The sequence below is a fragment of the Mobula birostris genome, chromosome 27 (genome assembly GCF_030028105.1).
Source record: "Mobula birostris isolate sMobBir1 chromosome 27, sMobBir1.hap1, whole genome shotgun sequence".
Classification (NCBI taxonomy): Eukaryota; Metazoa; Chordata; class Chondrichthyes; order Myliobatiformes; family Myliobatidae; genus Mobula; species Mobula birostris.
The window spans coordinates 32,816,197-32,841,090 of record NC_092396.1 but is presented as its reverse complement, the minus strand read 5'-3'; the positions used below and the strand labels follow the sequence as shown (position 1 = coordinate 32,841,090).

The following is a 24,894-nucleotide window of genomic DNA, read 5'->3' as shown; positions in this document are numbered from 1 at the left end:
GTGATGGCTTCATATGTGGCCAGACATAACTGATCATCTTTACACCATGATTCACTTAAGGAACTTTCTTAATCCTAGCAGTCGTAATCAGTTCATTCTTTATATGTTTAACCTCTAAACTTCCCTGACATAGGACTAACAGATCATAGCTATGTATTCTCACAGTTATCAGCTCAAAGCCAGGCATTGCACCAGAAATACTACACAGAGTTTTGGACAATCCTTTCTATGCTAATTCAGCACGTTCACTCTTCCAGATAGAACTGACATTCATGCTTAGTATACAGCACCTAAACTTACAGCCCATAGGAAAGAATAGTTTTTTTTTGACTTAATCATAAGAATTTTATTGATGTTTAAAATGACTTGTGAAAACAGAATTCTCAAATTTGCTTGAAAGGCTTTGGAACATGCTAAGTGGACCTGGAAAGCACATTTGCTAAGCTGGCCAACTGCAGTTAACACGAGTAGGTCTTTTGGGCTTTTCATCTCAGTACTGAAGTGGCAAAGGCTTGAGGTAGCAGTGTCAGAGCAGGAAAATAATCCTGCTTTTGACCGTTGTCTCACCAACACTTCTTGCATGAAAAATAGTACTTGTGACTGTTACAAAGAGATGACAATGCTTGTGGAATCAAAACAAAATCCAAGAATGTAGGGGAAATAAGATCCCATCTACAGACTTCAAATGAGTTGGACCTTTTTCTCAGCAATTGTATTTCATGCTTCAAAAACAGATACAGCATAGTAATATTTACAAGAAACAACCTATGCAACAGCAACAAACACATAATGCTGGAGGAACTCAGCAGGTCGGGCAGCATCAATGTTGAGGAATAATCAGTTGACATTATGGGCTGAGACCCTTCATCAGGACTTCATTCACTTCCCTTATAAAAGTTGATTGTTTCAATATCTAATTCTCAGTAGAAAGGTCATTCATTGTGATCAACTGTAAGACCATAAGGGCAGTCTCAACCAAACTACAATAAATTGTCTTTACTAGACATACCTTCCTAAACACAATAGGTCGAGCATGAACTGCTTATGCTGACTAGATGTAATGGTTTAATGAGCCAGTTTGAACGTCACGATGAGCATTCTTGATCTGAGAGATCAAATGGAACTACTTAGTGACACATAACAGGTAACATTAGCTGATCACTTCCCTTTGAGAGCTACAATTGTGAACTTCCAAAGCTTTTACCAGAAAGGAATAATGCCTCAACAGTTTTGTTTTGTTAATTTTGTACTGGGAAAGGAAGCAGTAGAATAATTAACCTATTCTTCGTGTTTCCTAACTCAGCAATTATCATTCTTGTAAAATTACAAACAGCATTCAATTCAAACAACAAAGTAACTAATTGAATGCCTGAACACAAGCTTTACATATATTTATATATGGAAGCACCATGCTGCAGTCAATTTAACATGTTGGAAAAGCCTCTCTTAAAATAATTAAAGTTCACAAGCCAAGTTTCTCAGTTACTGAATGGCTATTTCCATCATGAAAACAGCCAACTACTTGCACACCACTACCCTAATTCAATAAGAAAAAAGACATTCTAACCTGGCTTGCACAATTGGAACCTATGTAGGGGTAAACAAAGTTCATACTCATTATCCGGGATTTTAGTTTATTTTCCAGTGCATGAAGGAGTTAAGAGTCTTTCAACTGAGACTTGAAGCAATATTCTCATATAAAATCTGATACTGGGTCAATTAGATTATAGGATAGTAATCCAGAGAATGCAAGTTTACTTTGATTGTTCCCATGGCAAATATTTGAATTTGATTTCAAAATCTCTTGCATGAAAAAAGGTGGAATCAGTAAAAGTGATGTGAAGCTGTCAGATTACATGGAAATCCAGTTGGTTCACACATTGCCTTCAGAGAAGAAAATAAGCTATACCTAATTATCTAGCCTTAAGTGCTTTTAGTGCTACACAAACAACTGATTTAATCTTAACTGCTTTCAAGTGGCTAAAGGAAGCTCCTCAGCTGTATTAAGCCACCCAAAGAATAACAAGAATAAAATTCTTATCTATAACCTGGGCATCAACCAGGTCTCTCCCTCTATAGCATGAAGTTGGCCATTAGACTAATATCCTGGATGTACTCAAAGCAAAAGAAGCTAATGGCAGCAATGAGAAACAAAGAAAATGAAAACAAATGGAATAAAGAAACATTGACAAAATCCTGAGGCAGTGAAACCAGAGGAGAGAAAGCATGAAAGAGGTAGAGAAGGAAGTACACTTAGATAGCCATATGATATCCCAGGCATTTTTTTTAATTGAAAAGATGGAACATTCAGTTTAGAAGTTTACAAATAAGTGTTTTAGACCCATGCCTCTATATATCTTATATTCTTGCATTTCATTCATTAGTCTTGAAAAACCTACATGAGTATTCTTAGTTACAGATGACTACTTGAAGTATTAAAATACCTGAGATCTAGTTAAATCTTGCAAAACTCAACTTGCTCACTTTGTTGCTCTTTTTGGTATAAATGAACTGAAAGTGATAGCACAGAATAAGCCAATGTATGCAGGGGAAATCATTCCAGAAAAAAAAGATGGCAAAAATGGTGTGCTACTATCTATGTTAATATAGTGATCTATTATAATTACATGATGAAAAAAATAATTTAAAAAACATGGCACAGAGTGATATGTCCTGACAGCCTTATATACCATGACGTAAACCCCATCTTTCTATCCAGAAAGGACATAGCAAGCTAGGGGCAGGACTTGGTTGTACAGCTTTTCAGAAACAGTCCTCTTCCTGAAGGCAACATAAAGCAATGTTGGCAGAAGCAAGAAACAGGTCATCTGCCTGTGGATTACTATTGAAATTAGAAAAGGAAAAATTAAATACTGCACTTATTCATATATATATAAGCCTGCTATGTATTCCCTTGAGAATCTTAAAGATATACATGCCTCTAAATATATAGACATTAAAAAAAAACTGTTTCTTTTATAAAAACTCACCACACAGTGGCTGAACTCCTGATTGGGGCCACCCTCTGCGCCTTGTTTCTGAGGCTAGGCATGAAACAGAACATAAATTTGTTTAGCCTCGGGTCCCAACATTCCCTGTTGCTCACTGCTCAGCCAAGGCCAAGAAAAGAAAGATCACATTTCAGTGCCTAGCCTTGGAAATGTGGCAGGAGTGGAATGATTCTAGTAATTCTTGGATTAAACTATCTTGAAAATACTCAAAATCTTTTTTATAAAAAGGTGTTACGTTTTCTAAAATTTAAACAGAGGTCTGAATTATCCCTCTGCTTGCTCAATGTTACATTTTTCACATGGCAGTGGCATAACTCTGCCATTCAGTCCAGAAATGGTACAGGATTCAGGGAAAGCGTGGTTAAGATAAAGTTTAAACGGGAGTAAACAAGCAATTCGAAGAACCTGTTTGATTTAAAAATAGATGATAAAATATTACTACATAAAGTGTCAAAGGCAAGCCTCACTTCAAATGTGTTTGCAAAGATCCTAACAGTCATTGTGTTGCTTTGCATGGGAGACTAAAATGAAAAGTAAAATTTGGCCATTTATCAGTATCATTCACATCCTTGAGAAACTTTATGAACCTCTACATGATCCTTGTTGGAACAGTGGGCAGACAATTTTATCAATTAAGTTTGCTTGTGAGAAAATACACTTTCATTTTAGGTACTAGCTATTGGGCAGCTAGCATCATACCTTTCACTCCACCTAATTACTGTAAAATGCCCAAGGAAAGGGTCACTGGCTGACTATATCTCACCACGTGGACAAGTAGCATCTCCCCAACATACTACAGATTTGAAACATGTGCAAAAAGTGGATCAGAAGAAATAATGGCACAGCTGGATGCAGACCTGCAGTGTTTGCAAAAAACATCTAATAGCAATGAAGAACTGCTTTTCTCTTGTCTTCATGAGCTGCTGCTGGGTCTTCAATTGTCCCATAATTGTGAACAATTTTCCTAATGTAGTAAATGCAAGATAATGAAACAACAGTCTCCAGATCTCCAGTAGAAATCTGCTTATCAGGGAATAAATGATTAAAACATTCTCAATCAGCTAACAGCCTGGCCAAATGAAGATTTCATTAACCAAAATTGTTTAAGCAGTTGTACATTACTGGACTGCCTTGTCAGTTTATCTTTGGTTTAAATGAGCGCAACCACCGTAAGTAATAATCCTGATCACATGAAGAAAATAGAAACTCTCCCAAGATATTTCAAGCCTTCCAAATAAGATTTTATCCACCATCCATAGCCACACACACTAGACAGAATCAGTTCATTTTTTCCCTACCGAGAAGCGCATCTACATTAGTTTGACTATTTTGGCCTTTTGATTGTCCAATAAGTCCCCTTTTTCAAAGCGCTTGTGCGCATGCATTTGGGTGAACCGTAATCAAAAATAAAGAAACTGCCCAACTGGTTAAGCATATGCAGTGCTGAAATAAAATACTATTACTAATTTGGGATTTTGAATGTGATCAGTTATCTTTTTAAAAACACCTGATATAATACAAGATGAACCAGTGACTCCAGGGTACGTAGATTCTCTCAACTTGCTATTAAGTGTAAATTAAGTCTCCATCCAGACACTATGAGTATTGCGAGTGGAAAGGAAGGTTTAAGTCAGCTTCAGGTACATGCTTAAAAAGTAAATTAAAACTGTCTTGAAACTTTATAACAACGATTTAAAGCTAAGGCACATTCTGTCCTAACATTTCAGCTGAAATATGCATGGGCATTTATGGATAATGAACAACATATGTATTTACTTCTTAAATAAACAATATAAATTAGTTGAACACAACCTAGAATTTTGACATCAGCTAAAACAGCTTAAATCTTTATCTGTCAAACCTTTTTGGGATTACTTCTTTTAAAGGTATCAACGTGTCCCGAGTTTGTGTTATTTAAATTATTCTCTATAGGTCATCAAGATATCCTGAGATAATTAAGCCACAACCTAACTTGTACCAATAAAACTACATATTAGGCTACTAGGTAGCAGAACAAGCAAAGTGATCCAACAATGAATAACATCAGTGTGCACAATTCGTAGGAGATATACAAATACCTCGACATGTTTTGAAAGGCTAAAGTTGTTTGTCTGTAACTTGTCTGCACCTAATTAGGTAACGCAAGGCATCCCTGAAATAAAAGTTGTAAACAGAGGGGACAAAAGGATAGCTTAAAGTATGATATTGTGGCTTTCACTGAAACACAGGTAATAATAGGGAGAATGGCAGCAAGATTCCTGGATCACAATGATGAGTTAAAGAGAGGACTGAAGAAGATGAAGTATAGTTTTATTTGCTGATGTTACTACAGATGTAAAGAAAGGTGATGTTGTAGGAAAGTCAACAAGAGGAAATTTTTCTTGATCTGAGTAAGAAGAATAAGTTGCAATTACCATAGGCACTAGTATGAGAGATACAAGTTTTTGAGAAATGCAAAATAACACAGTTATAAAGGGGATTTGACTGCACTACATTAATTGGGAAAGCAGCAACGTTAATTTCAGATGCTTTTTATAAAAGTAAACTCAGGTCGTATAGGCGAAGTGCAGAACTGGATACCTGTAGGAAATGAATCAGCAAATGGGAAAGTTGGCAATTTTAGAACGTTATGAAGCCAACAATCATGATTTAGCATTTATGGAGAAAGATACAGATAACCTAGGGGTTGGGGAGGTGGAAAGGTCTTAAATTAAAGTCAATCTTAATCAGGGTAGCTTATGATTTAACCAAATTGAACTGATACTTGAAGGGTAATCGGCAGCAGAGCAGTGGGAATCATTGGTTGAAGTACTGACAGCTCAGATAAAATATATTGCCAACCATAGTGATAGAGGTAACTTGGTGAGCTGAGAGTTGGAAATAACTGGAAACAGCCCCACGTTTTGGCCCAAATGGGCTGAAGTTGATCTTCATATTTTATTTTTCTATGAATGCTAAATGATTTAAGATCTTTGTCAGCAGTCACAGGTATTCATTACTTCCTAAATTGTTAACACATTATATCATCATAACAGACTCACTGATTTGATATTTATCAATAAATTAACAATACACGTTAATAGCAGCAGACTCATAAGTAATTTTGCCTTGCACTGTATCAGTGTACTTTTAGATGCTAAGCAATTAGAATGTTTCAGCAAAACACGTCAACTATGGCACATACTGAAATATAAGTGTTACAGTAGTCTTCAGAATATTTATAGATACTAAATAACCTCAGAAAGGGGTGCAATATACAATTACAAATCCTATATGCAAATTACATACCTTAGCATCAGTATTTTTGCCATCTGACTATGGCATCACCAGAAAAAAACTGTACAGATATCATAAACTAAATTTCAAATTGCAGTCGCAAGGCAATATTTGGATTGTGAAAATGATCCAAAGGAGTAGAGTCAAAGTAGTTTGATGATGTGTTGCTTATGTAATGCTTTTACTGATCTCATTAGGAGAATTTTATATAGACAGGCAAGCACAAGTACACGTTTGTACTACACCACAGTCATACAACTCAAAATTTTTGACACAGGCTCTGCAAGTTGCTGGAAATCTTGAGCAACATACACAAAATGCTGGAGGAACTCAGCAGGTCAGGCAGCCTCTATGGAGGGAAATAAGCAGTCAATGTTTTGGGCCAGGACCCTTCAACAGGACTGGAAAGAAAGGGGCTTTTTGACACCGGTTATCGAGATAGCAACTTTGGTTAACTCATATCCAATCACTAAAAAATAATCATGATATTGAACTCAATAACTCTAGCCATTTGTGGACTAATATGCGCCATGGTAGCATAGGGGTTAGCACAGCGCAATTGCCGCTTGGAGTGTTCCAGATTTCACAGTATAATTCTGGTGCCGTTCCATAAGCAGTTGCTGTATATCCTCCCTGTAGAATGTGTGGGTTTTCTCTGGAACCTCTGGTTTCCTCCTACAGTCCAAAGATGTACCACATAGGTTAACTGGTCATTGTATGTTGTCCTGTGATTAGGTTAGGGTTAACCGTGTTTTTCTGGAATTACTTGGCCTGCATGGCTTGAAAAGCCATCAGGGCCTATACTGCGCCATATTGCAAAATAAAATAAAATATCAGAAAGAAAATGACCTATTGCTGTTACTGGACATGTGGTGTAGTTGCATGGTTGACGCAAGGACCTTTAGGAGGGTATGAATAAAAACAATTGTAGAAAGAAGCCCATCATTTCAATACGACCTGGAATAACAATGAAGAAAGTCTCAACAGTATAATCCAATTATGTTAATAAAAATCCTATTTTGGAGGAGAAATCAATGGGCAAGTGAGCACATCCATGTTAATATTAAATATTATTGCTCAAAGTCTTATTTCTAACGTTCACAAAACAAGGTTGCAACTAAGTGTCTTTGAGACATATTTATCAGTAATAACCAACTTGGCACACAATAAACTTATATTTGAAACAACAGTTGAAATGAACTGAGAAGCTAAAACATGTTAAATAGAAATTAATTTCATGAATTCAGAATAAATGCTGAATGTTCATTCTGTTCTTGTTTAAAAGAAACAGAGCCTCCAATATTATTAGTGACTTAATACTTACCATATGTAGTAAAGTCGCCAGGACCTGGTCCGGAATAGAATGGACCAGGAGGAGGCTGAACAGGATACTGCTGGGGTGGCCCCATGTATGGAGTCGCACTAGGGCGGAACTGTTAAAAGCAAAAATCAGTATTAGTTTCCTAATACATCATACCTAACTAACAACGTTTTAAACACAGTAGTTCTCAAAAAAGCTATTTCAATTGATCTTCTTGAAAATAGTACCACAGTAAGGTGGCATTAAATGACTTTTAGTCTGCAGTCTTGTCCCAGATTCAGAAAGCAAAATACAGATACTGAAAATACTCAGCATATCAGATAGTATCTGTGGAGAGAGAAACAGAGTTAAATTTTCAGGTCAATGACTTCATAAAAACTTCATGTCAGTAATCAAACATGTTTTGAAGTTGTAGAAAGTGTGATCAGGTAGACACCAAGGGAGGCACAATGACACAGTGATGGTGGCACTGGCTGAGAGGAGTCTGTTAATCACATTTAATTTAGCTAAAGGAAAAGTCATCTGAAGAAGAATGAGAACATGGAGAATAAGACAATGCTAGAAAGGCAAGGTACAAATACTGCATTTGCTGGAAATCTGAAATAACAGGCTCAAACAGTGTCTGTGAAAAGAGTTAATGTTACACATTGAAGACAAGACACCAGAACTAGCCACAAACAAGAGAAACTCTGCAGGAACTCAGCAGGCCTGGCAGCATCTATGGAAAAGAGCACAGTCAATGTTGCGGGGCGATACCCTTTTTGGGTGGGGGGGGGCTGGAAAAAAAAGACGACTCAGAGTAAGATAGTGGGGGGAGGGGAGGAAGAGGAGCCACAAGGTGACAGGTGCAACAGGGGGTGGGGGGTAGGTGTGAAGTAAAGACTGGGAAGTTGATTGGTGAAAGATATCACGGCTGGAGAAGTGAGAACGTGATAGAAGACACAGAAGACAGAGGGCCATGGAAGAAAGAAAAGGGGGAGGTGATACACTGGTAAGGATAAAAAGTGAGAGGGAAAAGGGGATGGGGAATGGTGAGGGTAGGGGGCCATTACCAGAGGTTCAAGAAATCAATGTTCATGTCATGAGGTTGGAGGCGACCTAGATGGAATACAAGATGTTGCTTCTCCAACCTCAGCATGGCTTAATTGCAGCAGTAGAGGCGGCCATGGACTGACATGTTGGAATTGGAATTGGAAGTGGAACTAAAATGGGTGGCCACTTGGAGATCCTGCTTTTTCTGGCGGATGGAGAGTAGGTGCTTAGTGAAGCGGTCTCCCAAAGACGGAAATAGGTGGTAAATTAAAAGACAGGCAACTCAAATGTTAGGGTTACTCCGTATATTAGACAGAGATGATTTGCAAAATGTTCACTCGATTTACATTTGCTTCCTCAATGCAGAGAAAGCCACATTGGGAACACGAACTGCAGTACACTAAATTCGGAGAACTGTGAATATGTGAACTGTGGTTTCACATATAAGAAATTGCTGCGACACTGACAAGGATATAATGACTGGTGGTTTAAGAAGAACTACCTTTGGGGATGTAAGGAACTGAGGAGCTTGTGCTTTCCATGGTTCCCTCAACCATCTCCACCAAAATTCATTCCTTCTCCAATAGCACCTTTCCAAAACCACCAAAGTTGAAAATCTGACTTTTTACCTCTTCCCATTATCCAGGAAGAGGATGAAAAATGTCCAGAGTGAGCTAAATGTTATTGTATATAAATCACCATAAGCTCTCATGTAGGAGCAAGTTCTATTTTCCCTATATTGCAAAAAGATCTGTGTATAAACTTAAAATGATCTTATTAACATCACAAGGTCCTAACAAAGCTGCACCTGAATACTGTGTACTTACACGTCTTGTTTTCCTACCCAAGGAAGAAAGAGGTGCTCAGCAAAGGTTCACCAGACTGATATGGCATCAGGTAATTGGGGATGGAAGGTTCATTGCCCAAGGAGAGTTTAAGCAGACTGAATAGGTATGTTCTAGAATATAGAAGAACAAGGATCAATTTCATGAAAATGTACAAAATTTTTGTCAGGCTTGACAGGCATAGTGTGGGTATGCAGTTTCCCCTTGTTGAGGTGTCTAGTACCAGCCATCAGTCACAAATATGACTGTGGTTGGCCATTCAGAAAATTCTTTACGCAGAAGATGATGTATCGTTAGAATGCTTTGCTCAAGAGGTATTTACTGAATATACTCAGGAGGGAGTTCAATACATTTTTATATATTCAAGCAAATTAAGGGATGTATGGTTGGGGCAGAAAAGTGGTGATGAGGTTAAACAACTGATTATGATTATGATAATGACGTAACCCTGTTTTATTTCTCATGCCCTTATGGAAGCAGGGGTGGTAATATTTCTAGTGTGGCATCATTTGAATTTGGAGGAAATTTCAGAGGGTGATCAATTACAGGTAGGTCTTAGTAGAGTGCAAGGCAAGGAGAGGGAAGCTGAAGTGGTTGAGACATCCAGGAGCTACGGTGGAAGTGAATTCATAATTAAGAGAAAAGGAAGTTATCTCAGAAGCACTGGCGTTGAAAGTGTTGCAACAGAATAGATGCAACTGAAATTACGATAATGAAACAGAAAACTTTCTGGAAGCAGAAAAGGAGAAGGTGTAATCACGATTGCCATGGGAGTCTGTTGAAAGTAGCTAATACTGGTTGCTACCCTATCAACTGGAATGGAGAGAAAAATTTCAAGGAAAGATGTGATGGTATTTTTGAATTCGATACAGTAGCAGGAATCAGCAGCTGTAAATTGATTAATATTCTGGACTGAGCAAAAGTGAAACAAAGTACTGGGCAATCTATCCCAAAGGGGTCAGATGCAACTTGAGGACATGCAGTTTTCTATAGCTACAACTTAAAAGGACAAGTTGTTCAATGAAAAAGGATCTATTGCTTTCCTGGCATATATGACAAATAAGATAAGCTAAGTACAGTTATCAATTATAACCGACGTTTCAATGACAAACTCTGCCATCTTCTTCAGGTGAATCATCCCTGAAGAAGATGGCAGTTTGTGATCAAAATACCAATTATAATCGATACCTGTACTCACCCGGCTTGAAGCCGGAGAAGAGTTTATAAGTTGTTCAATGTTACAAGTTCAGCAAAGTGGAGGTAGAGGGGAACATGTTCCTTTCTGAATAGAACACCAACAAAGGACTCTCAAGTTGTCTTCATGTGGAATGGAGGTACTAGGAATGGTGAAAATGAACCAGTTAGGACCAGGAAGCAAGAACATGTCAAAGTGGAGACAGGGTCAGAGGTAAAGAGGGAAAGGAGATTAGTAAGATTAGGAAGAAGTTAGTTGTGAGACAAGATTGAAACAATGGGTCTTGGGAGGAGGAGGAGGAGGAAGTAATTGTGTGTAAATGGGGATGAGGCTGGAGTCTGCAGAAGATAATTTTCAGGCGGAGTGCCTCAATAAATATTTTAAAGGTTTTCAGAGCATTTCCACCATTCTCTTTCATCTCAGATTTCCAGCAAATTCAATGTAACTCACCATTCCAACAGTATTAGTATCTGTGTTCTCATCTCCTGGCACAGCAGCTGCTACATCCCTTCAGCCAGTACCATCACCAATTGCACTTGCTCTCCCACCATCAGACATTCCTTTGTTTTCTCCACTCCTCTTTCTCTGAAACACCTTTCACTTTTATGCGAGTTCTAAAACTCATCACAATTAGCTCTATTTAACTCTTCCAAAGAAGCTGCTTGATCAGTTGAGTCTTCTCTCATATCAAATCCCATAGATCTTTTAACTGCTCAAAAATAAGTCCTCGCAACCACAGACAGCAAAAGACAATAAATAGTTCAAATTGCAGCTGAGAATTTGTAGCATGATGGGTAATCTGAAGCCAGTTATCATTGCTCAAAGATTCTACTTGGTGGCTTACTGTTGAAAGTTGAGCATCAAGGGTGAAGTGCATGGAAATAACACGATCAAACAACAAATTAAACAACACTTAAAATTCTACAATATCATCCCTTTTTGACATAGCACAGCAGGCAAAATTGGTTTATTAAAAACAGGAATCAGCCAGTAAATCATTGAGACACAATGTTGATTAGTTTATTTTTGAATACTTGCATAAAATCAAACTGTTTAACAAAATTAAATACGTTTCAGATAATTAAGCTGAACTTTTGAATGGTCTATCTCTTATGAATATATATTATGGAAAAAAAGGAATATTTCAATATTGAGCAACATACACAAAAAGCAGGCATGCCAGTCAGCATCTATGGAGGAATACGAACAGTCAATGTTTCTGGCTGTGGGGCTTCAATACTGCTCGAAGAGAAGGAGGGAGAAGTCACAATAAAAAGGTGTGAGGACAACGAGCAGCATAACCTTGCTATAATTTGGGGGAGGGTTGGTGTTTAGGTGGGTAGGGAGGGGTTATCAAGTGAGAAGATAGGTGCTGATAGGTGAAAGGATAAAAGAGTTAAAGGGCTGAAGGAATCTGATAGGACAGTAGACCATGGAATAAAGAGAAGGAGGTAGAGAACCAGAGAGAGGTGATGAGCAGATTATGAGTGTGGGGATGAGAACAGAAGGAATGAGAGGGCGACCAGAATGAGGGAAAACAAATGTTTGGAGGGAAAAGAAGGAAGTTAGAAAATAGTTTGAACCCTTAGAAAAATCTATGTTCCTGGGATCAGGTTAGAGAATATCAAGGTGAACTATGAAGTGTTTACTCCTCTAACCTGCACTTGCTTCATCATGGCAGCAGAATAGGCTGTCGACAGATGGTGTCAGTGTAAGAATGGGAAGTGTAATTGAAATGTGTGGCCATCATAAGATGCGGGCTGTTGTGAGATAGAGTGAAGATGCTTGATGAAGCAATGCCCCAATCTGCATCAAGTCTCACCAATATAGGAGGCAGGTGAAGTGTTGCTTCACCTGGAAGGATAGCTAGGGGCTTTGAATCATGGTGTAGGGGCTTCCCTGGTTGCAGGGTTAAGTGCCTGGAAGGACATTAGTGAGGCGGAATGAATGGTCAAGGGAGTTGCACAGAGTGATCCATGCAGAAAGCAGAGCAGAATTAAAAGATGTGTGTAGTGGTAAGATCTCACTGAAGATGGCAGAAGTTACAGAGAATGATGGATGAATGTGGAGGCTCATGGAATGGTCGGCAAGGGCAAGGGGAAATCTATCCCCGTTATAACGATGGTGAGATGCATGAGATAGATGCCCGGGAAATAGAGATGTGGGTGAGAGCAGTATCAATGGTAGAGGAAGGGGAACCCTGCTGTTTGTAGAAGGACATCTTATGTTCTGGAATAGAAAGACTCATCCTGAGAAATGATGCAGCAGAGACAAAAAATTACAAATTTTTACAAGTGACAGAGTGGGAAGAGATATAGTCAGGATAGCTGTGAGAGTCACTAGGTTTATAAAAGATATCAGTAAACAGTTTGGCTCCAGAGATGGAGACACAGAGATCGAGAAAGGGGAAGAGAGGTGTCCAAGATAGACAGAGTAAATCTGAGGGCAGGGAGGAAGTCGCAGGCAAAGATGATGAAATTGACAAGGGTGTAGAAAGCAGCACCTATGCAGAAGAAGTTGGGTAGCATTCCCAGTGTAGGCTTGGAATATGGACTGTTACACACAGCTGACAAAAAGGCATGCATAGCTGGGACCCATGCAGGTATCCATGGCTACACCTTGGGTTTCAGTTTCGACAGTTGCAAGAAAAGTTTGTGAATCCTTTACAATTAAATGGTTTTCTGCATTAACAATTCATAAAATGTAGTCTGATCTTCATCCTAGTCACAATAATAGACCAACACAATTTGCCTAAACCAATAACACATGAACAATTGTACTTTTCATGTGTTTATTGAACACATTGTTTAATCATTCACAGTCCAGGCTGGAAGAAGTAAATGGACCCTTGTATTAAAAGCTGGTAGAACCTCCTTTAGCAGCAATAACCTTCACCAAATGTTTCCTGTAGCTGCTGATCAGACTTGTACAATGACGAGGAGGAATTTTACGCTATTCCTCCATACAAAACTGTTTAAGTTCATCAGTATTTCTGAGATATCTTGCATGAATTGGCCATTCCAAAACATGAATTTTCTTTGTGCATGTTCCATTCTTAATGTTCATAAGCTCGTATTTAATTCACATCAAGGTTTCAATTTATAAATATGCCTTAGTTGATTAAAATAAGCAGTTAGCTTTTGACTTACAGAGAAGTATTGACAAGTTTTTGACATTTCTTACCATTCATAGCTAGGGTCCAATGAAATAGTTGTCAGCTCAATTAGCTACACTTTTAAACTCAGCTGTGCTGGCAAACCAATTCCAGTTCTGACCCCTGGAGCTTTAGACCTTCACTGCAAATCTGGCCCTCATTGGAAGTTGTATGTTTCCACTCATATGCCTTAGCTCATCAAAACAAGTACAGTTTGATTTTGATTAATGTAGCCTCAAGGAGGTTCATTTATTTCAGACAATCCCATTATTACATAGCTAGTAGCTAGTGGATACCACCAGAGTTGCCAAACCCAGCTGCTGCTACACACATAATTTCACTTCAGCTTGTATATTCCCATTAATAAATCCTGCTAGTAAATATGTTTTAACTCATAAGATTTTGCTAAAATATATACTTCAAGGTGAAAAATAAACTCTTTTCGGGCTTCTGGCGGGGTATAGGTATCGATTTTATTTGACATTTCAATGACAAACATTGCCATCTTCATCAGGGATGACGCCTAGGCATGTCTAGTCCGTTGGTATTGACAGAGCCCTCTTTTGCCCGTCCTTCCTGATCGGTTAGTCCTCATCCATTCAGGTTTCTGCCATCCCACCTTGTTTACAATCAAATTCCAGTTCTTACTTAGAGTGAGACCTTTATCTTGTTACAATTCTTTTCCTCTTAGTTTAATTTCATTGGCTTCCTTCACCAGGTGCTCCCAAAAAGCCATTGTGACTATCAATCCTACAGTCATTGCAAATGCAATGTTCTGTCCTGCTGATTTCTCCAGGTAACCCAAACGGATATACGGATATACAGATATATATAAAACAATACAAACAGATTGAAATAAACATTATCAAAATCATACATAGTGTTAAGCTATTATATAGATAATAAAAAAGAAAACAGCAATTCTCCTCTTATCAGTTCATTAAGAGGAAAGAAAAAACTTTGAGTTTTAAATGAAGGAAAAAAAACCCACGACACTACCAAAAAAAAAGAAAAGAAGGGACTGGGCAGTCCATTCTGAGAATACGACCAAAAAAAAAGACTTTCTGATCAAATCTAAAACTTCAGAAAAAAATTGGAAGAGTAATAAATCAAATTAAATGAAAATATTGAATAAAAGGTCGCCAGATTTGCTCAAATTTAAAGGATGTATCAAATGACCGACTTACTTTCTCTAAACTTAAACAGGACATAATGGAGGAAAGCCAATAAAAGACAGTAAGTGGATTAGAATCCTTCCACTTCAGTAAAATGGCTCTCCTAACCAATAAAGTTGAAAAGGCTATCATACGTTGAGCAGAAATAGGAATATTTCCTGGTTTTGATAGGGTAATCCCAAATATTGCCGTGTAAATTAGGTTGCAGGTCCTGATCCAGGACTTTTGATAATGTTTTAAAAACATCTCTCCAAAAATTGTCTAGCTTTATACAAGTCCAAAACACATGAGTTAAAGTGGCTATCTCACTACTACATCTGTCACAAATAGGACTGATGCTGGAAAAAATAAGTGTTAGTTAATCCTTTGACATATGGGTCCAATGCACTACTTTGAACTGTACCAAGGAATGATGGGCACAAATAGATGGGTTATTAAGCAAATTAAGAATTTTTTCTCCATTGATTATCTGAAAATGACTCTTCAACTTCCAATTCCCAAGCATGTTTAATTTTATTGTTAGATATCATTCGTAAATTCAATATCTGTTTATAAATTATAGCTATCAACCCTTTTTGAAGTGGTTTAAGCTGAAAAAGAGCATCTGTCATATTAGGTGGATAAGCAGAAGGGTAATTTGGCAGCAAACCATGTAAAAAATTCCTAATTTGTAACTATCTAAAGAAATGTACATTAGGTAAACCATATTTATCCACTAACTGAGAAAAAGACATTAAATAGTCCCGTAAAAACAAATCTGAGAAAGTTGTTATTCCCTTGGTTTTCCAAATTAAAAAGGTCTTATCCAAAATTGATGGTTTAAAAAAATTAAAATGGCTATTACTAGAGAGAACAAAATTATTTAACTCAAAATATCTATGAAACTGAAACAAAATTCTTAAAGCATGTTTAATAATAGGATTAAAGTCTTGTCTACTAATCTTGGAAAATGAAAAGGGAAGAGGAGCTCCCAGTAAAGAGGCCAAAGAGAACCCTTTCACCGAGTTTTCCTCCAAATCCAACCATGAAGGACATTCATGTATGTCTGAGTAATGAATCCAAAAAGTAATATATCGAATATTAATTGCCCAATAATACAGTCATACCACCATCCTTTTTTAATTTTGTAATAAAGGTTTACTCAATCTGGATTTTTATTATTCCAAACATAAGATAAGATTATAGAATCTATTTTATCAAAACACGTTTTAGGAATAAAGGCAGGAACTGCCTGAAATGTATGTAAGAATTTCAGTAGAACTATCATTTTAATAGCATTAATTCGACCTATTAATGATAAAGTCATAGGTGACCATTTAGAAAGCACTTGTTGGGTGTAATCAATTAATGGGAGAAAATTATATTTATATAGGTCCTTAAAATTTTTAGTCCCAAGATAAGTAATTTTTAGCAATACTAAAAGGTACTTGATGATATTGATCCGAGTGATTATTAATGGGAAATAACTCACTTTTATATAAATTTAATTTATATCTAGAAAAACTACTGAATTCAGAAAATATAGATAGCATGGAAGGAACAGATTTCCTAGGATCTCAAGAAATAAACTAACAGGTCATCTGCATACAACGAAACCTTGTGTACTTTGTCCCCTCTCTTAATACCCTGAACAGTATTGGAATCTCTAAGAGCAATAGCAAGGGGTTCTAAAGCCAAGCTAAATAATAAAGGGCTAAGAGGACATCCCTGCCGAGTACCTCTGTATAATCTAAAGTAAGGACATTTTTGATTATTAGTTATAACTGCAGCCATAGGAGCTTGATAGATCAATTTGATCCAGGAAATGAATCCCCGAACAAAATTAAATCTTTCCAAAACCTCAAATAAGTAAAACCACTCCACCCTATCAAAAGCTTTCTCCGCAACAAGAGAAACAACACATTCAGATTCTTTAGATGGAGAGGAGTGAATAATGTTTAATAATCTTCTAATGTTAAAATGTGAATACCTATTTTTAATAAATCCAGTTTGATCATTGGAAATAACACTAGGTAAAATACTCTCAAGTCTATTAGCCAAAATCTTAGAAAGAATTTTAAAATCTACATTCTGTAAAGAGACTGGTCTGTAGGAAGCGCATTCAGATAAATCTTTTTTCTTTTTTAGGAATTAGTGAGATTGATGCTTCATAAAAAGTTTTCAGGAGATTCCCAGAGGACATAGAATCAGTGAAAATTTGACATAAATAAGGTGTAAGTATTTCAGTGAAAGTCTTATAAAATCCCACTGTATATCCATCCGGTCCCGGAGCCTTGCCTGGTTGGGAAGAGGATATAGCCCTTGCTATTTCCTCTTGTTTAATAGGTGCATTTAATGTGTTCATATCTTGGATAGAAATTTTAGGTATATTCAATTTTTGCAAAAATCTATTCATAAAAGTAATATTCTCTGAAAATTTAGATTTATAAAGTAGAAATCCATAAATACCTTATTAACTTCATAAGGATCTACCCTTTCGGTTCTATCAGGTCTTCGAATTTTCAGGATCTGTCTTCTAGCCATTATTGCTTTTAACTGATCAGCCAGTAATTTGCCTGACCTGTCCCCACGTATAAAAAATTGGCTTTTAGATTTAAGAAGTTGCTGCTCAATGGGAAAAGTCAAAAGCAAATCATGCTGTGTTTGGAGTTCCACCCTTATAGAGATCTTCACTAGGCATTACTGAATAAACTTTGCCTATTTCTTTAATCCTATTAGTAATCGCTGAAAGTTCTGCCTTGGTTTTCCTTCTTAAACCTACTGAGTATGAAATTATCTGTCCCTAAGAAAAGATTTCGTGTCCCAAATAACTAAATTTGACATTCCCTCAGTTGAAATAGAGAAATTTGCTCTTTCATAAAACTTACAAAGGTTGAATCTTATAGCAGTGTAGGATTAAATCTCCACTGTACACTGCTGCGCATTCACAGGGAATCCTGTAAACATCAGCTGCCCTGAGTCCCAGGTCATCTTTGACCCACATAAATTGTGATTTGAGCTTCCTTATGGGTTTGTGGATGGGATTAATTCAGTATTTCTTCAGGATTGCAGCGATCCTTCCAGAAGCTGTGGAAGTATAGGGAAGACAGAAAATGTTTTTTCAGTCAATGACACCTCGTAGTGCGGCCTCATGGACTACAGGCACTCCAACAGTTCCATGACCAATTGAACAGCATACATCCAAACATTCAATTTAACACCGTGACGGAGAAGAAAGGTTGCATCCTGTTCCTGGACATACTAATACGAAGGAAACCAGACGATAGCCTCCGACATGGCATCTATCGGAAACCCACTCACACGGACTTATTCCTCAACAGTAACAGCCACTGTCACACCTGCCAACGTAGAGCGCTTCTTTCAACTTTTGATTAACCGTGCAAAAACTATTTCAGACCCGGAGAATCTCCTTGAGGAAATAAGATGATTACACACCGCGTTCCTACAGAATGGTGACAAAGTGAGGGAAATCAACTGGGCCCTTAAAAGGGCCAATGGAAAAACCAGGAAACTTGACAATGAGGAACCCGTCACTACCATCTGTCTTCCCTATACTTCCACGGTTTCTGAAAGGATCACCCAGGACCCTGAAGAAATACCGGATTAATACTATCCACAAACCTGTAGGGAAGCTCAAATCACAGCTTATATGGGCCAAAGATGTCCTGGGACTCAGGTCGGCTGGTGTTTACAGGATTCCCAATGAATGTGAAGCAGCCAGACAGGACGCACGTTGGAAACCCGCATCAAGGAGCACAGGTGTATCCATTTGGGCTACTGGAAGAAATCAAAGGTAGCAGAACACTACATTCGCAAGGTCCATAGGATTGACTTTGACTGCAATAAACTACTGTGCCGCACCAATGGCTTTTGGGACCACCCGGTGAAGGAAGTTATTGAAATATAACTAGAGGAAAAGAATTTTAACAAAGATGAAGGCATCGCTCTAAGTTAGAACTGGAATTCGATTCCTGGGAGGCGGAAACTTGATTACATGAGGACTAACCAATCAGGAGGGACAGATGGTAGGGTAGAGTTACAAAATACATGTGGACTAAGATGTTAACTGTCCTGTGCTATCACTAGTGGGATCATCAGTTGATCTGCCACCTGTCTTCAGGAGTTTCTGCCCACTTATGATCAAGACTCCCTCGAGGTGGTGGGCCAGCAGTGCTAAAGCACCACCTCCCACTGGTGAGCTTAAAAACTTGGCATCTGCCTCTATCAGAGTTGTTGGTCGCTTCCATCCAAGAGATAGTCTGCTCTTCAGGTGTCTATGCAACTACTGAAGGGTTTGCAAGATATGTGTACACTGTCTGACTATCTGCCCCTCTGGACGTACTTGGTCCACACCCATGCTGATCCTTTCTCTGCTGCCTCAGCTGCAGCCCTGCTGGTTGACTTGATCTCTCTTCTAGTGAAGCCATGGTTACACAGCCACTTCTGGAAAGTGAATGCAATAAACCCACGGCGGCCTACTTCGAATGGATAGCATGAGACCTTCCACCCTCTGATCTTAATTCTGCATACTTGGTTAACTTGCACTCATGAGCTTCATCGATGTTGTCTTCCCAGGGGACTGTGAGTATAAGTACCACTGGACTAGACGTGCACAGGCATCACCCCTGATGAAGATGGCAGAGTTTGCCATCGAAACATGGGTTAAAATTGATACCTGTACCCCACTGGAAGCCTAAGAAGAGTTTATTTATCATATATGCCATGAAGACACTAGATCCATTTTCTTCAAAATGAATGTTTTAGTTGATAGTAAGTTATGCTTACATGTTTTCCACTTGTCAGTACGTTTTAGCTCGTCTAGTTCACACCCAGTCCTTAATCAATCACATAACTCTTGAATAGCGCATTAAATCAAGTACAATTCATTTTTGATTAAGTGGAACCATAGAAGGAGGAGATTGACTGGCTTCAGACTTTATCACCATTTGTAGCAGTTGACAGCTCATGGCTCCCACAGAGGCAGTACACAGAGCTGTTAACACTACTACTGACATTCTTGAAGTTCGGACCAGCCACACACTTAGCCCTCCTCCTGTTACTGACTGCAAACCCACTCACATTTTTAGTCCACTAATGTTCCAGCCTTAGCCACACACCTGATCCCAGATCTTTGCACAATATTAGCCATATATCAATGTAAGTGCTACATTAACTTACGAAAGCACTGGTGATAACATGATTTGGAAGTCACACAGGAGTAATGTCAAGTACATACTTCTACAATTTTGTGCAGAATAAGCGCAGAAACTAAAGAAAAGCACCTGGCCCAGGCTCTAGGTATTGCTAGCAGAAGCCATCAAATGGAATGCATGGCAAACAGGATTTACCAGACACGGCAGGAGAGGGCTCTGAAACAACAAGTGGTGCTTGCCACAAATCCAAGTAATACATGGCTGACCTTGGAAGACTACACATTTGTGTATGACAAGCCAGTGGGTAACAAGGGCTTAGTTTACTTTAATCAACTGTAGTCTGAGATACTGTTGACAACAAATGACACATTAAGAATTCAAGTTAAACCATTAGAAGACAGGTTAAAAAAAAAACCTAAATACATGATTGTGCGCAAAGCCTGCGGTGTGCAAGCACTAAATGTCAGTTGGACTGGCAATAATACAGGCAGTATAATAGACCCCTCCATGAATGACTGTGTCATCTACACAATGGGGAAGAAGAGTTCATAGAGAACAAACAGGATTAATAGGACAGCTCATGTCTGGTTGAGTATTCATTCCATTGTGATGAAAGACCATTTGAAATTTTAATCAATAAAGTAATTGGGGTTAAGAATTCACCCGTGTTCACACAAGGCCTGCACATATCATTAGTTACCTCTCTGGCATCGTTAAGAATGTCCAATTATCTTCCCTGGCCATTGTCACACTATTAACAGTAAAGGCTTCCACAGCTTTGCCTATGTTCAACCACTTGGTTAAAGAGTTGTAAAATTAAAATGATCTCTATTCATCAAATTGCTAATCACCCTAGTTTTTATATAGGTTGGTTTGCTGTAGTGGGGTAACAAGGCCAATGTTAAAGTCGCAGCCAAGGCAGAGTGCTTGTACAGCAAGCTGTTCTAATATTGGAAACATGGAAGTTCTAGCAGAAGTGTAACTAACCATTTAATATCATATCATAACTCAATATCTTCACACACTACCTTTAGAACTAATTTTCCACAATACAATTAGTACAATAAACTAAACATATGGATAGAAATTAAATAAAACTAAAATTGTTAAGAGTAGGGTGGGATTTTTCATTGTCCCCGAATTGTTAGAAGAGCAGCAATGGCAGTTGGTGGGGTCACATGCTCCCTCCCAAGAAATATGGAGCCAAGAGAGTTTTCAAGTGTCCTTCCTACTAAGCCTGCTGTAAGTGTATCCAACTGCAGCTCCTCTCAGACCACATGATTGAGTGGGGCAGCAGTTGGACTCAGAGCACACAGGAGGCAGACAGCGTACAGACCGGAGTTTCAGGGAGGTAATCAAGCCAGTGGTTCAGGTCAGATAGATGGGTGATCACCAGAAGGACAAGGCTTGTGTTCCCCTCTCAAACAAGTATACAACTTGAGTACTATTGAGAGTTTGGCCTCTTAGGACAAAATGACAACAGCAATTAGATTTAGTGGCACCATACGGCCTCTGATATATAGCAGAGCAGGTTAAAGACCAGGTAAATAATGACAGTGGAATCTTTCGTGAGGACAACAAATAAGCATCCTTGTGGCTGCGAGACTTCAGGATGATGTGTTGCCTTCCTGATATCAGGGTCAAGGATGTCTCTAACATGCACAGATATTCTGAAAGGGGAGGGGGAACTGCTAGAGGTTGTAGTCCATATCGGTATTAAAGACTTCAGAAGGAAGAGAGGTGAGGACTGGCCAAGACCATATAGATCGTTAGGCATAAAATTAAAAAGCCGGACTTCTAGGGCTGTAATCTCAGGATTACTGCCTGTGCCATGTGCCAGAAAGGCAAAATATAGTAAGATAGTACGGTTAAAGGCATTGCGAAGGAGCTGGAGGGGAAAGTGCTTCAGGTACATGGATTACTGGCTCTTGTCCAGGGCAACTGGGACCTGTACAAGGAGAGCTGGAGGGGTAATAATTTCCTCACTGGGAGATTTGTTAAGTGCTATTCATAGAAGTTAAAACTAGCATGATAGGGGTCTGCGAACAATAGAATAAAGTCAACAGTGAAGAGAATGTAGAGGATAGATGAAGTAAGGCTGAAAGGAAACTCAGGGAGGGCCAGGTTAATGAGCAAGGTTGGACTTACAAGTGCATTTACTTCAATGCAAGGAGGATTACGGGTAAGACAGATGAACCTAAAGCCTGGATTAGCACATGAACGATAATGTTGTAGACATTACAGAGACTTGATTGACAGAAGGCAGGACCAGCAGATCAGCATTCCAGGATTCAGATGTTTCAGTCTTGACAGAAAGAGATGTAGAAGAGGTGGAAACGCTGCATTACTGTGCAGAGAGAATGACACTGGCACTTAGAAGAGGCAAATTGGAGGGCTCAGCCAGTGAAGCAATATGGGAGGAAGTCAGGAATAAGAAAGGTGTAATTACTATGATGGATTTAAACTAAAAGCCTCCCAAAAGCCATCAGGAGATAAAGGATTAAATACATGGACAGATTATGGAATGATGTAAAAACAAAAGATCAGAAGTAGCAGGTGACTTCAATTTCCCTACTACCGACTTGGAACTATGTTTGTGCTAGAGAATTAAATGGGGCAGAATATGTTAAGAAGGTTTCTTGCTGTAGGATGTAGATAATCCAACCAAGGGGCTCTACCAGATCTTGTATTGGAAAATGAGCCTGGCCACATTTTGTAATTTCAGTGGAGATCATTTTGGGAACAGTGATCATAACTCTCAGTTTTCACTTAGTCACAGATAAGAATAACAATAGGCCTAAAGGGAAAGCAGTAACTTTGAAAAAAGTATTGAGCCGATGCTAGGTTGGTAGCAATTGTCACTGAGCAAGTCTACATGTGGGAGTCGCTTAAAGGCTAGCTGGTCAAAATACAGGACCATCTTGTTCCTGCAAGGAAGAATTACAAGGACGGTAAGTTTCAGGAGCCTTAGATGATGTAGTAGATCTCTTGAAGAGCATTATGGTGGAGGAGGCAGAGAGATACAGGGAGGAGATTGCTAGGGCCTTGATGATGATCAAAATATCCTCTTTAGCTACAAATGAGGCCCCATGGTTTCGGAGAATAGCAAGGGCAGCAGAGATAAACCTGAAAACTACAAGCTTGTGGTCTATGTATCAATCATCATGATCATGTGCGATGTTGTATGACATGAGCGACCATGGTCTTCCATGACCATGACTGCTCTTGGCAAATTTTTCTATGGAAGTGGTTTGCCATTGCCTTCTTCTCATACATCAATGGTCGATAAATTATTGGAGAAGACTCTTATGGATAAGATCTACTTATATTAGGAATAGAAATGTGGTTTTGTGCAGTAAAAGTCATGTCTTATAAACTTTGTTATTAGGTTTTTTTGAAGAAGTGACAAGAATGATTGTTGAGGGCACAGCAGTGGATGCAGTACACGTGGACTTCAGAAAAGTTTACAAGATCTGTCACAGTAGGCTGATCCAGAAGATTAAGGCACATGGGATCCATTAAGACTTGTGAGATTGGATTCAAAATTAGCTTGGCCATAGAAAACAGAGGTAGGGAATGGAGAGGTGTTTTTCTAACTGGAGGTCTGTGACCATTAGTGTTCACCAATCATCAGTGCTGAGAGGTCTTGTTTGTAATAACCATATAAATGATTTGGATGAAAATGTAGGTGAGTGGGCTGTTTGCAGGTGGCACAAAAATTGGTGGAGTTGTGGACAGTGTAGATGGATTCAGCAGGATATAGACCAGTTGGAAATGTGGGTAGAGAAATGGCAGATGGCGATACTTGTGGTGTTGCATTTGGAAAGGCCAGATTTAAGGGGAAAGTAAATAGAAAATGGAAGCAGGATCATTTGGATTATTGATGTACAATGGGATCTTTAGGTGCAATGTTTAAGAGAAATTTAGATGGGCATGTGAACAGGTGGAAAACTAAAGTATGTAGACCATGTGCGGTTTAAATTGGCACAGGCATTGTGTTCAGAAGGGCTTGTTTCTGTGTTGTACTGTTAGAGATTCTATGATACTCAACTAAAATACAAATCGAATTATTCAAAACTTTGAATTAAATGTGATTTAATAGAAGCAAAACATGACTAATTTATGAGTTGCAGACTGTAAATGTAATACCCCCAAACGTATGCAGAGACACATTTGCTTACAAGTACATGCAATCCTCACTCTCCAAACATATGTTGGTTCATTTATAAAGAATAACAATACTACTAGTTGAGATAATTATAATGTTTGAAATAACAATCACACCTCTTACCGGGTTAGCAATATAATAGGGAGCCTGAGGAGCTGGGGGATATGGCACAGGTGGATTCATCATTATTATAGGCCCTTGGCTGGGCGGATAGACTGCAGCCGTTGCAGTCTGTGTCCCTGGACGCATGGAAGGATTATTACTCGGTATACTGGGTCTAGTTGGTTGCATCGGTGGTCTTTGAAAAAACTGCAGGAAAAAAGAATGATCTGTCACAAAACAAAACTTCCTACTACAGCTGCAAGTCATTCACAAATTACATTATACACTCCATCTTTCTAATCAAGCCTTCAAAACAAAACCACAGAAAAAGGTTTCCATTCAGACACTACATGCCAATAAAAGAAAAGCTCAACTCATGAATATACACTGGACAGGAACTGCACTTGGGCTGGCTACTTCCTCCAATAACAGGTCACTGCATTAAGGACAACAGTAATCTGG

General features: G+C 38.6%; 1 protein-coding gene across 9 annotated transcripts in view; it reads right to left on the bottom strand.

The window, feature by feature from the left end:
* eif4g3b (eukaryotic translation initiation factor 4 gamma, 3b) overlaps window positions 1–24,894 on the bottom strand; it is a 315,184-nt gene that overhangs the window by 108,282 nt on the left and 182,008 nt on the right. For 7 of the 9 annotated variants that reach the window (XM_072245246.1, XM_072245245.1, XM_072245248.1 and 4 more), the window contains 3 exons: window positions 24,454–24,639; window positions 7,612–7,720; window positions 2,991–3,044 (listed from right to left, as the gene is read on the bottom strand). In XM_072245246.1, coding sequence (XP_072101347.1) covers window positions 2,991–3,044; window positions 7,612–7,720; window positions 24,454–24,639 — 349 coding nt within the window. Of the gene's footprint in view, window positions 1–2,990; window positions 3,045–7,611; window positions 7,721–9,467; window positions 9,555–24,453; window positions 24,640–24,894 lie in introns of those variants that run through there. The other 2 variants (XM_072245253.1, XM_072245247.1) reach the window with 2 other exon arrangements.